Source organism: Acanthochromis polyacanthus, chromosome 5 (genome assembly GCF_021347895.1).
Source record: "Acanthochromis polyacanthus isolate Apoly-LR-REF ecotype Palm Island chromosome 5, KAUST_Apoly_ChrSc, whole genome shotgun sequence".
NCBI classification, from domain to species: Eukaryota; Metazoa; Chordata; class Actinopteri; family Pomacentridae; genus Acanthochromis; species Acanthochromis polyacanthus.
This window is the reverse complement of record NC_067117.1, coordinates 14892591-14906383: the sequence shown is the minus strand read 5'-3', so window position 1 is coordinate 14906383 and position 13793 is coordinate 14892591. Positions and strand designations below refer to the sequence as shown.

At 40.3% G+C, this 13793-nt stretch overlaps 1 protein-coding gene across 1 annotated transcript in view; it reads right to left on the bottom strand.

Moving 5' to 3' along the window:
• Nucleotides 1-3192: 3192 nt before the first annotated feature.
• The window catches only part of col7a1 (collagen, type VII, alpha 1), a 76474-nt gene continuing 65873 nt past the window's right edge, over nt 3193-13793 (bottom strand). Inside the window, exons 106-119 of the mRNA XM_051948548.1 lie at nt 13260-13313; nt 12956-13009; nt 12786-12848; nt 12634-12696; nt 12372-12488; nt 10906-10983; nt 10420-10473; nt 10236-10284; nt 10003-10011; nt 8890-8973; nt 8399-8524; nt 6550-6699; nt 5939-6121; nt 3193-5856 (exon numbers count right to left, since the gene is read on the bottom strand). Coding sequence (XP_051804508.1) covers nt 5828-5856; nt 5939-6121; nt 6550-6699; nt 8399-8524; nt 8890-8973; nt 10003-10011; nt 10236-10284; nt 10420-10473; nt 10906-10983; nt 12372-12488; nt 12634-12696; nt 12786-12848; nt 12956-13009; nt 13260-13313 — 1113 coding nt within the window. The 3' untranslated portion in view covers nt 3193-5827. The remainder of the gene's footprint in view (nt 5857-5938; nt 6122-6549; nt 6700-8398; nt 8525-8889; nt 8974-10002; nt 10012-10235; nt 10285-10419; nt 10474-10905; nt 10984-12371; nt 12489-12633; nt 12697-12785; nt 12849-12955; nt 13010-13259; nt 13314-13793) is intronic.

Here is a 13793-nt window from a genome sequence, read left to right as displayed (position 1 = left end):
GAATCATGATGAAATACACGTGTGTGTGTGTGTGTGTGTGTGTGTGTGTGTGTGTGTGTGTGTGTGTGTGTGTGTTCTTGTACTTGCTACATTGTGAGAACCATTTTCTGCATTTAACTATCAAAGTGAGGACATTTTTACAAAGTGAGGACATTTTGGCCGGTCCTCACTTTGAAACAGCCATGTTTGAGGGTGAAGACTTGTTTTTAGAGAACAGGTATGAATTGAGGTAAGGTTAGGGTAAGGCTCTAGGAAATGCATTACGCCTATGGATGTCCTCACTAAGATAGAAGTACAAACGTGTGTGTGTGTGTGTGTGTGTGTGTGTGTGTGTGTGTGTGTGTGTGTGTGTGTGTGTGTGCCAGTGAGCGTTCACACACACACAGCCATGCACAGAACAGAGAGGAGGAATTGAGCAGAGTGAGGCAAAAGCACAGAGCAGATTTAATGGCAGAAGTATATATTTAAATCCATATGACTGCTGCTTGTGGTGTTCAATTTCCATGCTTTGAGTGAAACAAATCTTTCCCTAAAACCTGACAGCAGAACACAGGTCAGTCATCCAACTGTCTATTACATAAGTTGGCTTGGACCAAGCTTCAGTGCTTTAGGTAACTTACTGTGGGCATTTTCAAATTGTGGTATCATTGGATGCTAATGCTCTGAAACTGAAAAGTATTCAAGGATATTTTCATTTCAATATCACAGACACAGTGAGAGTTTTCTGGTCTTTCTTGGCACATATAGCAGTCTTCTGCAGAACCTGTTTTAAAAACAGCCTTAATTTGAAAATCAATTCACTCATGTGGACTTTATATATAATTTTATGTACTTTGGGGTTTGGGTTAAGCGTACTTACCACAATAGGAAGTCAAAATGCGAAAAGGCTGAGAGTAAGTAAACTTAACCCATTAAGATAAGATAAGATAAGATAATCCTTTATTGATCCCCAGAGGGAAAATTCATGTATTGCAGCAGCACAGGGCAAGTACAAGGATACAAGGGTAGTATCATGCATTGGGTTCAAGAATTACACATAGTTTTAGGACAAACCAAGGGTGACATATAATAAACAAAACAAAATGGGGAAACAATAAACTGACCAGTAGCAGCAAACAGTGTGAGGTATTCACAATGTCGAAAAAGTGTCATCCAGGACAACTGAGCCATGCAGTGCAGTGAAGTAAAGTGACATTACTCTCTTTCAGTACAGTTTTGAGATATTAGTTGTATTTTAATGTCACACTACATTTTGCTTCTTTGCATCTCAGAGATGACGTCTGTAGTATCTGATCTGAGACATGTATTACTTAATAAGCTAGTAGAATAGAATTTGTTTGGCTGTTCTAGTATCTGATAGGAGTTGGTATCTGGGTGACACAAATGTGGCCTAGTAGAATGGAATGTGTTCTCCTGTATGAGGACTCCTTATAAGGGTTCTTCTGTCCAAAACATTGATTTAGGGGCTCTTCAGGAGCTGTAGAGTTTGGGGGGTTGGTTGACAACACTCCCTGCTTCCCTATATGGTAGGCAACAGAGAACCATATGTTGTGACCCCCCCTATATGTTGAAAACCTATAAAAACTGGTCGCTGGCCATTGTTCAGCGGGGAATCAATTGGCAGTCTCCTTCCAGACAACTTCTGTCTGTACTGATGCTGTTCTTTCTTTTAAAAAAACACTTATACAGAAAGTCAGTATCACGGACATTTCTCCTTCACCTGCACATCACGGACATCAGAGAGAAACTATGACACGTCATTTTGGCAACTTCGGTGAATAGTTTCTTTTCCAGTTATGTGAAAATTCTGCTTACATTTTAAGTCATTGGCGCCAACATTTCAGAAATATATATGACATAACATTGTAAAAGGGGTTCTGTAGCGCATTTTGCTGGTAATTCTTTTATACGTGTTCTTAAGTACAACTTTGATTGCAAGACTTTTTAATATTTTCATATCAGAATATAGATTCTCTACTAACACTAACATACAGAGCACAGTGACACAATTATAAGTCAACAGTTTGTGGAAGACCTTTACATTACAACATGACAACCACTGTGCACAAAGTGTGCACAAGAAATGGTTCTATGAGTTTGGTATGGAAGAACTCAGCTGGAATAAATCGCTATAGCTTTTCAGAAAACTGATTGCAGGACCACATACAACTGTAATGCTCTGGTCCTCACATAGTGGATTTTGCACAGATTTTCTTCTTCCTTCAGACTCCAAAGTTTAGAAGCTTTTGAGCTTTGAGAGACTAATTGGAAAGGTTACAATTACAATTGCAAAGCAGCTTTGACATCATTATTCAACTAAATTCAATACTGAAAACCTGAAAATCAAACAATACCAGCCTCCAAATAAAAGGCCAACATGACTTCTCTCATAAAAATAGATAGTGGCAGTTCGGTGTGACAGGCCAACAGCGGCCTGTCTTTGTCCATCGACCGAATGATTTGAAGCCTTTTCCATCTACTCATCTTTACATCTGCAATCACTGTCAGCGTGTCACGATCACGTCTTTGCCACGGTGTGCATAATTTGTTTAAGCTGTCACAGCTCCTGCCAACACATGGGAGCCTACAGCATGATGAAGAGCTGACGGAGCTAACTTTTTTTAAATGAAGCCAGGCAGAGGAAGAGGACATGGAGTCCACAAAGCTGCGTGAGGCCAGCTGAATGGAGTGTGATGGAGATGATATGGAGTCGGCGAGTCTCCAACCAGGGGAAATCAACCGAGAGCAGAGAGCATGGAAAAACCAAGAGAGGAGGAGCCGTGGCCAACGAGCAGAAAATCCTCTCATTAATAAAATCTGCTGATGAAATTAGAACATCTAATCAGTCACACACATCTACACTTGCGCGCACACACACACACACACGCGCGCACACACACACACACACAAATTCCTCATCTCCTCCATTGAAACATTATGTAGTGAATTTCCTTGACTGGGAATATTTTATTCCTGTACGCAGACACAGATTATATCAAGAAAGAGAATGTCAACATTACTCAAATCAAACAGACACCTTATCAGATCTTAGCTGTCAGTGTGTCTACTTATGAGAAGGTCACACAATCAAAAGTCGTGTGGTTTTTTGAAGCATTGACTCTCAAGTATGAAAACCTGCTAACGTCGCAAAATGGAAAAAAACACACAATAACAGTTTTTTTTACTCAAACATTTGATTTTTTAGAAATGTTTAATAAAATGTTCCATAGTAATACAGTTTGTACTGCACAAGCGTACGCCTTCAACACACAGTATAAAAATACCTTTTAAAAATAGCACCTTTTCTCTGGCAGGTAAACATGCAGTCATTAACAGCAACACAACTTCCCCCAAATAATAACATTATGTACAAAATATTGGCAGAATATTGTGCTTGATACTTCATATTCAGTACAAATGACAAAACTATATCCAGAATAATAACCCGATATACTTGTGCCTGCAAAGTTATTTCTGTGTGGAGAAGCGTGAGGAGTTATTTTGGGGATCTGAAGGAAACAGTTCCATTCATCTTTTGCGTAGACAGCATCAGGAAACTTACAGTTAGAGTACCTTGGCAGTTCGGATAGGCATAGATGTCTCTTGCTTGATTAAAGTAATGAATTTCCACTATGCTGAGAAGGGAAAAGGACCAGAACATGCACACAAAAACTTGGGGAGAGAAGTCTGTTTGGAGGGTCACTGCAGTGAGAAAACAGACACTCTCATAACTTAAAGCTCTTGTTAAAGACTGAAGCTAGGTGCATAAATTATATATTTTTTATCCTCATATGGTGTATGTTTACATACATTTATCTAGCTTTATATATACTCTGTACTGTTTACATGAAATATGTCATCTCCTTCTTCTTTAGCAGAAGTCAGCAAGTGCTTGTTTTAAAGGAATATTTGGATTTGTTGTGTTTCTATACTGACAGTCAATAGAAACTTTGAGGTAGAAATGTATGCAGAATTCTACTTGTAGGGGGGGTTGTAATTATTCATTGTGGATTTACTGATTATCTAGTGCCCTGGTAGTTGAGATAATGATCAGTTGTCATTTTGTCATGATTCATTGCACATGGGTTGGTCACTTTGCAAAAGTGAACCGAATACACACCAAGCAATACTCAGTATCTGCACAATTTGAGAATGGGTTTTGAAGGCCTATATAAAGGCCCAAAAAAGGCCACCATTGTTAGTCCAGAGAACAGCATCATGCCACGTCTATCACATGAACAACGTCTCTGGGCACTGGCTATGGTGGAGGCCGGTTTGAGCTACAGTGATGTAGCCAGGCGTATGGGCTGTTCCCAACCCATAATCAGAAGCCTGGTCCAAAGCATGCGCCGACGGATTGCTGCCTGCATCGAAGCAAATGGAGGCCATACTCGGTAATGACTGTTGTGACTTTGTGTTTGGCAGGTGTCATTTTCTTTTGTGAAATTCTTTATTTTGAAATCATTCTTGAAACTTTAGATTTTTGTTTCTGTATGCCAATATGCTAAACAAATGATTCATATGAAGAAAATCCAGTTTCGGGCTTCAAAATAAAAAATATGCTGAAAAATATGGTCTCAAAGTTTTTACTGACTGTCAGTGTATTATTAAAATTGCAGTGTGTGCCCCAAAGAAAAACAGAATTTTATGAAAATCTTTTCTAGAGAAGTGCTTAAAGATAAATGTTAAGCTTTGTAGATATAATTGACTGTTATTAAAGTCTAAAGTTGATTAACCGTCAGAGTTTACTGAACCGATTTCCACCTCTAGATCCTGTCTTTTTCTTAACAATTACTGTAGCCGCCACTTATTAAATACAACAGTATTTAGCACCATTTTCCAAATTGACTAAAAGACAATTTCTTAGAAAGAAGTTCATATAATAAGATAAAATATTACTTCTTGATGCAGTTGACTCATATAAGATAATTACTAGAAGAAAACTTTAAAATGTTCATTTAGCACAGTTGGAAAAAATAGAACCCACAACCCTGTCTACATTTATTATTTACTGAGCTCAACAGTAACTAATAGGTCAGTGATTGTCATAAAAGATGCAGTTTGTCCTGTGCAAAGACAACTTTCATGTATTTAGTTATTATTTTCTAGATCTCCTTTGACCCATTACTGCATGAAAGAATGAAATGGATGACTAATAATGCTGTGTATTTTCTCTTTTCTCAATGCTTTTTAAAGTTTTACTTCTAAGAAATCCATTGTATTTGTAGGCCCCGTATGTCTGTGTTTGGGTGGGCAGTTCAGTTTAGAAACGGGCCACATACATTATATCTCCATATCTACAATTTTATCTAATAAACAAAAAATATATATATGTTTTTTTGATAAAAAAATGTAACCCTCACTTCCAAACAGATGTTATTTTTTCAGTTTTGTTGAATTATTAGACTAAACTCTTGATAAGTGAAATAACAGGATCCCTGTAAAACACACTGTACTGACTGACTGAACTAAAGAAGCTCAAGTACCACAAAACTGTTTCAATGTCACACTTAACAAAATCAGGGTGAAGCTAGAAAACAAGCCACAAGGCACTCTTCTTCAGTGTGCAAATGTTAAATAATATTTTTTTTTACTACTGCATATAAAGAAAATATTTTAAACCTAATAAACACAGTTTTGTCTTTTTTGCAAGAGTAACCGAGGAGCATTCTCGTATCCCCTGATGAAGAGGAGTAAGTGATTGGGCTTAAAAAAACAACAACAAAAGAACATAGACAAACAAAACCACAGACATTTCACAACATGATAATCCATAAAAGTTATATAAAGTCGAACATTCCTGCGGCAGAGGAGGATTTGGCCACAATCATCGTGCTGTCTTTAAAGGACGAGGACCTGCAGAGCAGACCATTTGTTAGTTTGCAAACATTAAACATCTGACTGAAACCAGTGTGTATGTGCGTGTTTCTTTTTGTACCTTCAGCCTCCCCAAGGCAGACCTCCTCACACTCCTCCAGGTGGAGAAAGCGGTTGTCATTTCCTTCGCAACCGCTGTAGATGAAAGGCCTGCAGGCCTGAGCCTGACTGTTAAAGTACCAGCGCAGAGTGTATCCCCCACAGCTCCCCTCCTCCATGGGCAGCAGGCACAGGTCTGCTGGAGCTGCAGCACACATACACGCACGTGAAAAGTTTGCATGTATAGACACGAAGAGAAGGAGAAAAGGGCAGGCCAGGCAAAAAAGGAGCAACGGCAAGGCAGCGATAAGGAGCAGCAGCCTTATTGCGTGCTTCTTACCCAAAAACAAGCACGAAGGGGCACCGAGATCCTCAAACCAACCAGCTATTCTAACATTTTTATGCCAAATAACAGGACTACTATATTATTCTTTTCGTCTTATTTTGCTGCATGCATGCCTGCCTTTCATAACACTAAAAATAACCATAACAGCTTCATTTCACAAGGAAGTGAACGGCTAGTCAGCTAATGCAGCCCGAAACATGCAGAGAGCCAGACACCAGACGGGCAGGACGGCACAATTAACCCCAAATAAATCCCAGAACAGGTCGACAGCACACAAACTGCTTTACCTTCCCCTTTGACTCTCCTCTTGGACCTGACTGATCTGGCCTTGACTGTTTTCTGACCACCAACTGTTGCCGTTTTCTGAGCGACACCACTTGCTGATTTGTTTGGTTCAAATCTGACTGTTTTCTTAGATTCCTTATTGTCGACCTCACCTGGCGACACACATAGAAACACGAAAACATTCACACACAAGCGCAAAACAGACACGTACACACGCACACACACACACACACTAACCAATCAGCCGAGTTGTAGTTACATCCATATATGTACAGACTCATAAATATATGTAGTGAATATTGTGTATGTGTGCAAAATATATGCAAGTTCAAAGGAAAAAAACACAAAGTTTGAGCCATGACCGTGGATATTGCCTCAAATATAGAGGCTACAAACATTGCAAAGTGGGTGCTTCACAAACATTTTCAACCCAGCAGCAACATAAATTCCACACAATCAGCACCCAATGTCACCAACCCTTTACCTGACCACATGTGAAACATGATCACAATTTCCTTTTCTGTTTCTGATTTATGCCTTTCAATAATGTCCAAAAAAAAGCATAATAGCTCATTTTTGCACAATAATATGTCATGGTGAAGTTGACCTTTAACTTTTAGGATACAAAATGTCATCATTTCATCTTCTTATTATGTGAGATATTTGTCTGCAACTCTATCATATTCCTGCGTGACCTTCAATGACCTTTGATCACTGAATATAAATCAGTTCATTCTGGAGTCAAAGTGTACATATGTGCCAGATATATTGAAATTCCCTCCAGGTAGCCCTATTAAGTCATTCCCTATTAAGTACTTATTTTCAAATCTTACCATCAGTTTATTTTGTTATGTGTATTCCACTGTACTTCTATATCTCTCGTACATTTAGTGTATTTACTTGTATGTAGTGTATGTAAGCTGTATATTTTACCAAATTTGTGTATGTGAAAGGCCAACAAGGAACAAAGATTGAAAACCAGCAATAGCTATAACCTCTGAGTAGCTCAGCTTCATGCTATGTATCGCTATTTGCTATCAAATAAAAAGAATTCAGTTCCTTCATATTTTGTGTTTGCAACAATGTGAGGAACATGAGACCACAGGGACATTGACCTTTGATGTTTGGCCTTCAAAATTGTATCACGTAACACTTGACTCTTAGTGAACATTTGTGGAAAATTTGAAGAAATTCCCCCCAGAGATTCCTGAGATGCCACATGGGATGGACGAACAACCCCAAAACATCATGTCTGTTGCCAGGGCAGACGTATAAAAAAATGAGAGAAAAACATTAACATGATAACAGGCTGTTAAAGATCGGCAGTCTACACTATCGGCATGAAAGGTCACAGACTCAGGATGTTGCGTGCTTCTAGTAGGCTGTGAGAAAAATACTCAAGGCCAACACAGTGTCTTTTTTATGAAATGAGCACAAATTGAAAAGGAGATGTTTAAGACTGAAACACTCGACTGGTACAAACTGGTTAATGTAACATAATTGACCGTCATTTCAGTTTATCACTTGAAACAGAAAAATGTGCAGGACATAGAAAATCCAGATCATTTAAAATATTTCAAAGGGACAGCCTGGTTCTTATCCTCATATTTTTGTCCATTGTTGCTTCTTCATAGCAACATTTTGCTCGACATCTGTATTTAAGATAGATGTATTTAGTCATAATGTAAAAAAAAGAAGAAGAAATAAACACCCTGGCTGATGAGTTTTAAAGTTGAGGATAAAGATTAAGTCAAAGTTAAGCTTCAAGTAGAAAAAGACATACAGGTTTTAAGACAGGCTATGCTGCTTCACTGCATGACAGCACTGGACACAATATGAAACACACAGTACCGTCACTTTGGTTGGCAGACGGAGGCAGATAAAGCAGCTCATTCACAGGGTCGTCGTACGCCTCGATGGAGTAGATGTGCTCGTAGTCCGGATCATTTGTGTTCACCACAACACGCAGCTCCCGGCCTGAAAGGAGAGCAGCATCACACAGGTAGAAGATCCTGCACTCGAATCCTCAAACCCTCACATAGAAGAAAGAACCTTGACAATATTTGCTCAACACAAAAAGCCCCCAAATTACAGGTCCAGAAAAGTCACCTAAATAGAGCCCAAACCCTCTCACTGAATTTGTCTTGATATAATCAGAGTGATATTTAGTTTGTCGGTGGGACACAAATGGAGTTCTCTGTTTTCTTGATGAGAAAACCACCCAATGGTCAGAGGTCTCCAAATGCAGCACCACCAGTCGCACCTGTTTGTAAGGGGACGGACACACAGACAGACAAACGGGACTGAGGTCAACAGGCAGAGCGACGGGAGGAAACACTCACCCTCCTCACCCTTCAGTACCAGTTGCTGCTCGGATGCAGGCCGAGCCCTGACGGTGGGCTTGGACCGAATGTTGGGGCCTGAACCTGAGAGAGCCGGATAGGACAGGGAGCAAACAGGGACACCGAAAGAGCAAAGACGGGATTTAGAGAGCAAGAGGGACCAGGTAGGTGTTACAGGGGGGGAATTTGGAGAGGCAAAATGAAGAAAAATAAAGCAAGGACAGAACATTCCAGTAGTAAAACATTCAGACACATGAGCCAACAACAAGCCCAAAGCACCACAAACATCATTCCGCCATTCCAACACAGACACCAGCTACAAGGATCCACCAGGTTTTTGCAAGTCCGATCAAAATGATTCAGCCTTCCAGAAACTGGCTGTGATCCTTTAAAGATTTAAATCGCTGCTATATAGATTTGAGTCACTCGAGCCAAACGTTTTTTGACTTGACTCCAAGTGAAATCTGGGCTGATTCGATGGAGGACAGCAGACTACAAAACATCAGAGCCGTTCATTATGAAGCTCGTAGCTATTTCTTAGGTAATAGTAAATAAATTAAACATGAGTGAAATTTTGCTTTGGCCTCATTATCTGTAATGCTGCATATTTATTAGCAGCCTGCCTCACCAACGCTTATCTCATGCTGCTGCAACTGCTACTTCATAACACTCATGTGGTCGTGCATTGATTAACAGCTCAAAAAAAAAACCCAAACACATTATGTAAAGCTGTGGGAAAGATGAGGTTTCCACTCATTTCTGTTCTATTAATTTACTTTAGCGTATTCCATATTATTTAACATTCCAGTAAATAATTGGTAGTAACTGAACAAAGACCCCAAACATTTATAAAAAAAAGAGTCTGGTGAATCTCAGTTGTTTTACTCCAGCTACCAACTGAAGGATTTTAAGACTCTATTTTGTTTGTGTGCATGAGTTCAACTGCATGTCACTCATTCAAATCAAACACAAACAAAGGGAAATGTGTATCAACCTATCCAAATGTCACTACAGACTGTGTAGCGGCATATGTGGTATAGTATACTGCTGTGACTCATGCTAAATCACAGCCCTTCTGTCCACTTTTCTGCTGCAGTTGAGTGGCTCACTCACCTCCGCACGCTGAGGATCAGACAGATGGACAGGAAGGAAGCAGAAAGAGAGGGAATAATAAAGGTCAGTTTAAAGAGTCACGGCATTACTGTCATCCTCTCAGGCTTCTCTTCAATTATACTTCCATAGAGTTTAGCTGAGGCTGTGACTCATGTGCTGTGATTACCATCTGAAGTTCAACTCGAGGACAGCACTCTTACAAATTAGCAATGCAAGCCGCATGAAAGACTCACCACAGTGCTGACTCATTTCGGAGCGAACGTACTCTCTGATCTCATCCTCCTGAGTTCAAAATAAAGAGGGGAACAGGGCAAAACACACTGATAAACACAGCCCTGGTATCAACTCGGTGTAAATATGTGTGTGTAACATTTGGTGTCTTCAGATTGAGCCCCGCGGTAAGGATCAAGCACTGACCGTCATGCCTGGCTCTCCTCGGTCTCCCTTGGTTCCATCTGGGCCCATCTCTCCCTGCAACATGGACAGGTATTAGGACACAGACGACCCACAGAGAGGCTCGCAGTGCGTCAATTCATGAGGCCGAGACCAGGTGCAGCATATAAAATACCAGCACAATTGAAGAGGAAGGTTGAAGTAACAATAGAAACTTGGCAATGTCCTTGCATGGGATTACTATAAGTCCTAACGAACGGCAAACAAAACCTTAGTAATATCTGCTGTGGTCCATAAAAATTAAGCTGCAACAGCAATGACAAAAGAAAGCGTTGCCTTCTCCAAAAACCTATTGGCATATTAAAACATGCTGCTCAGTGCTACAGCATGATTTTTGGTTGCTTTTAATGAGGGACACTGGAATTTCCTGACCACAGGTAGCAGTTTCCATCCAATACCATTGGCCAAGAAAAGAGCCAAGAGACATAAGAAGACAGGTGCAACACTGACCTGCTCTCCTCGTTCTCCCGGGATCCCTGGGATGCCTCTTGGACCGACCATGGCTGGACCGATAGGGCCTCTCTCTCCCTGACACATAGGCAAAGCAACATTGTAAAACACAACACGTCTATGGTGGCCCTGTCTCACTGCATCTGCACAGGTCATCTCTGGATGTGTGGGATTTGATTGGCTACTTGTGAAAGCAAACAAAGATAGCAATTAATGTTGCATTATTTATACTCTGTTTTCCAAATAAGCTTCTATTAACTGTATTTATACTTCAAATTTCACTGCTCTCTCATATTCTAATATCCTCCTGAGACCTGGCCCATTCATTAATGTCCTCTGTAGTGGGCATTTGTTTTTGATCAATATCTTTTGACTCATTTGAGCTACCCTATTAAATCCCGATGTGCTCCGTAGAGGACATCCCAGCATTTCCAATCATATCTCGTGATGGAGTGGGATGAAGGGCACTTTATCCTAAGACAAAACACAGGCTTTCTGACTGCTGAGAGTTTAATTTATGTTCATGTTTTGTTTAATTAATTTTCTTAACCCTCCTGTTAGGTTAATTTCTGAGGAACAGCGAAACTGTTCCTGGGTCATGTTTAATTACCCAAAGGTTTCAGGAAACAACAAATCTAAAATAAAAATATTTTTATATTGTGAGTTGCCCCAAAAAGGCAGGAAATCCCCCAAAATGTAAACTGAAAGATGTTTTTTTTTCCCCTCGGTTCTCAGGAGGATATAGTATTACACTGACATTCTTAGATGTTTACAGGTTTTGCCTTATTTTATGGTATGGCTTTTCAATCATCTTATCAGCTCTGTAGTCTGCACCAAATAGAAATATCAGTACTCTGGTATAAAATAATGGCACATCCTAAATCAGGAGTGCCTCAGACTGAACAAAAAGGAGCATCCATCGGAGACACTTGATGCGGCCCTGCTCTCCTGTCACCAGCTTTCTTTATTTACTTGATGATGAAGCAGACAAGCCAGTCAAACACAGGGCCCATCAAACTGTCAATCACCATGAAGCAATACACAGCAATAAAAAAAAAAGAGGCAGGTGAAGAAGAAAGAGGAGAACAAAGTAGATGGAACTGAAATAAAAGAAGAAGACAAAAAGACTGTATTCTTTTTATACAAGTCTTACATCATGCTCTTCGTGTCAAAACTGTCAAAAGTTTTTTATCTTTGTTGCCACCACATGGCTCAGACACCTGACTGCTGCTGCTATGTATTCATGTTGACATAATTGATACTTTTGTCTATTCTTGTTTCTATTGCACAGATTATTTTTGCTGCATCACTATATAATGTGAGCACAGTCATAACTGATGCTGCATTCAAATACTGGTGTGACAGGGGACTGCTGGACTGTCACTATCTTATCTGACTCTCTTCTTAAAAGGCCTGTGACCCAAGTGTGGAATTAGCAGCCATAAAGTCTAAGTTAGGATTGTTACCTTCTGTCCCTGGAGCCCCTCGGGGCCTTTAGCACCAGCTGGTCCTTGTGGGCCGGTCAAGCCGGAAGCCCCGTCCACTCCTCTGGGACCCGGAGGTCCAGGCACACCAGGAGGACCCTGCATGAGGCACAGAGGCTGTTAATTGTGGATTTCAAGCTTCCTGTAGTTTTGGGGATGATCACAGAGATCGGGTACAGCATGTAGAATATTTAGAATATAATAGACTTTACTGCAATTCCAGCAGCTTAAGTTAGAAACTCACCCTTTCACCTTTCTCTCCCTGAGATCCTTTGGATCCTGCAACCCCATCAAACCCACGGTCTCCCTGAACCCACAGAGACAAATTGTCACACACCTGGGCAGTTTTTGGAATATAAAATGAATAAACAAATAAGAACCTTCTACTACACATACCTTAGGACCAACTAGTCCCTCTTTTCCAGGGGACCCAGAGGCTCCAGGTGGTCCGACGTCCCCCTGGAAAACACAGAAAGCATTACCAGGCTATGATCAGTCACAAAGAAGCAGACAAAGACACCTAAAACACCTCAGAGAGAGTGTTCTTCTGCAGATATTAGTCATACCTGTTCACCCTTTCGCCCTGGTAATCCTGACCGTCCATGAATGCCAGCATCCCCCTGAACACATACACATTTAGTTTTATTTACCACACAATGCATGACTCATACAAGTGTGACTCAGCTTATTTAAATTTAATATTGGCTTTTATTTTATTGACCAGTAACCTTGCACACATTTCAGTCTGTTGACTCACTACATAAAAACCCCACAGTATCTGAATGAAATGATCACAGAACAAATTGTTCATTCATGCCTATTTCTGTGTCTCTTCCTCCCACTGTTCCTCTGTCTGTTTTACTATCCCACCTTTTCTCCCTTGGGCCCGTCGCCTCCACAAACCCCCTTGGGTCCTCTGTCACCCTGGAAACACAGAAGTTCATCATTGAGAGACACACATAAAGAGGTTTGTGAGTCACAAAATGGCAACAACAAAAAAAAAAAACCCACTAAATCACGCAGACAGAGCCCATACAGCTCTTCTACCTATCACTTGAGCTGAAGCACTGTGCACTTAAACAGATACTTAAACAAATGGTGAACACTTGTGCTGCAGGTCGCCGAAAACAACAGATATGATGAAGGACCAGATGCTATTATGTTCCAATTATAGTCGCAGTAAGATTTGTAGCACAAAACATGTAATGGTGGTAGAAACTGGTGAAGGACCTTAAGAAAAACTATATTTGTAACATTTGAATAGAAAATCAATGTAAATTTGACCATCATCTGTAGTTAATTATGGAGGTGTCTTGTCTTCCAACTCTGCTTCTTTGCAACTTCACGCAGTTTGATTCTGTGTTTCATTCCAGCTGTGCTGCACATTATATGAAAAACTAGGTT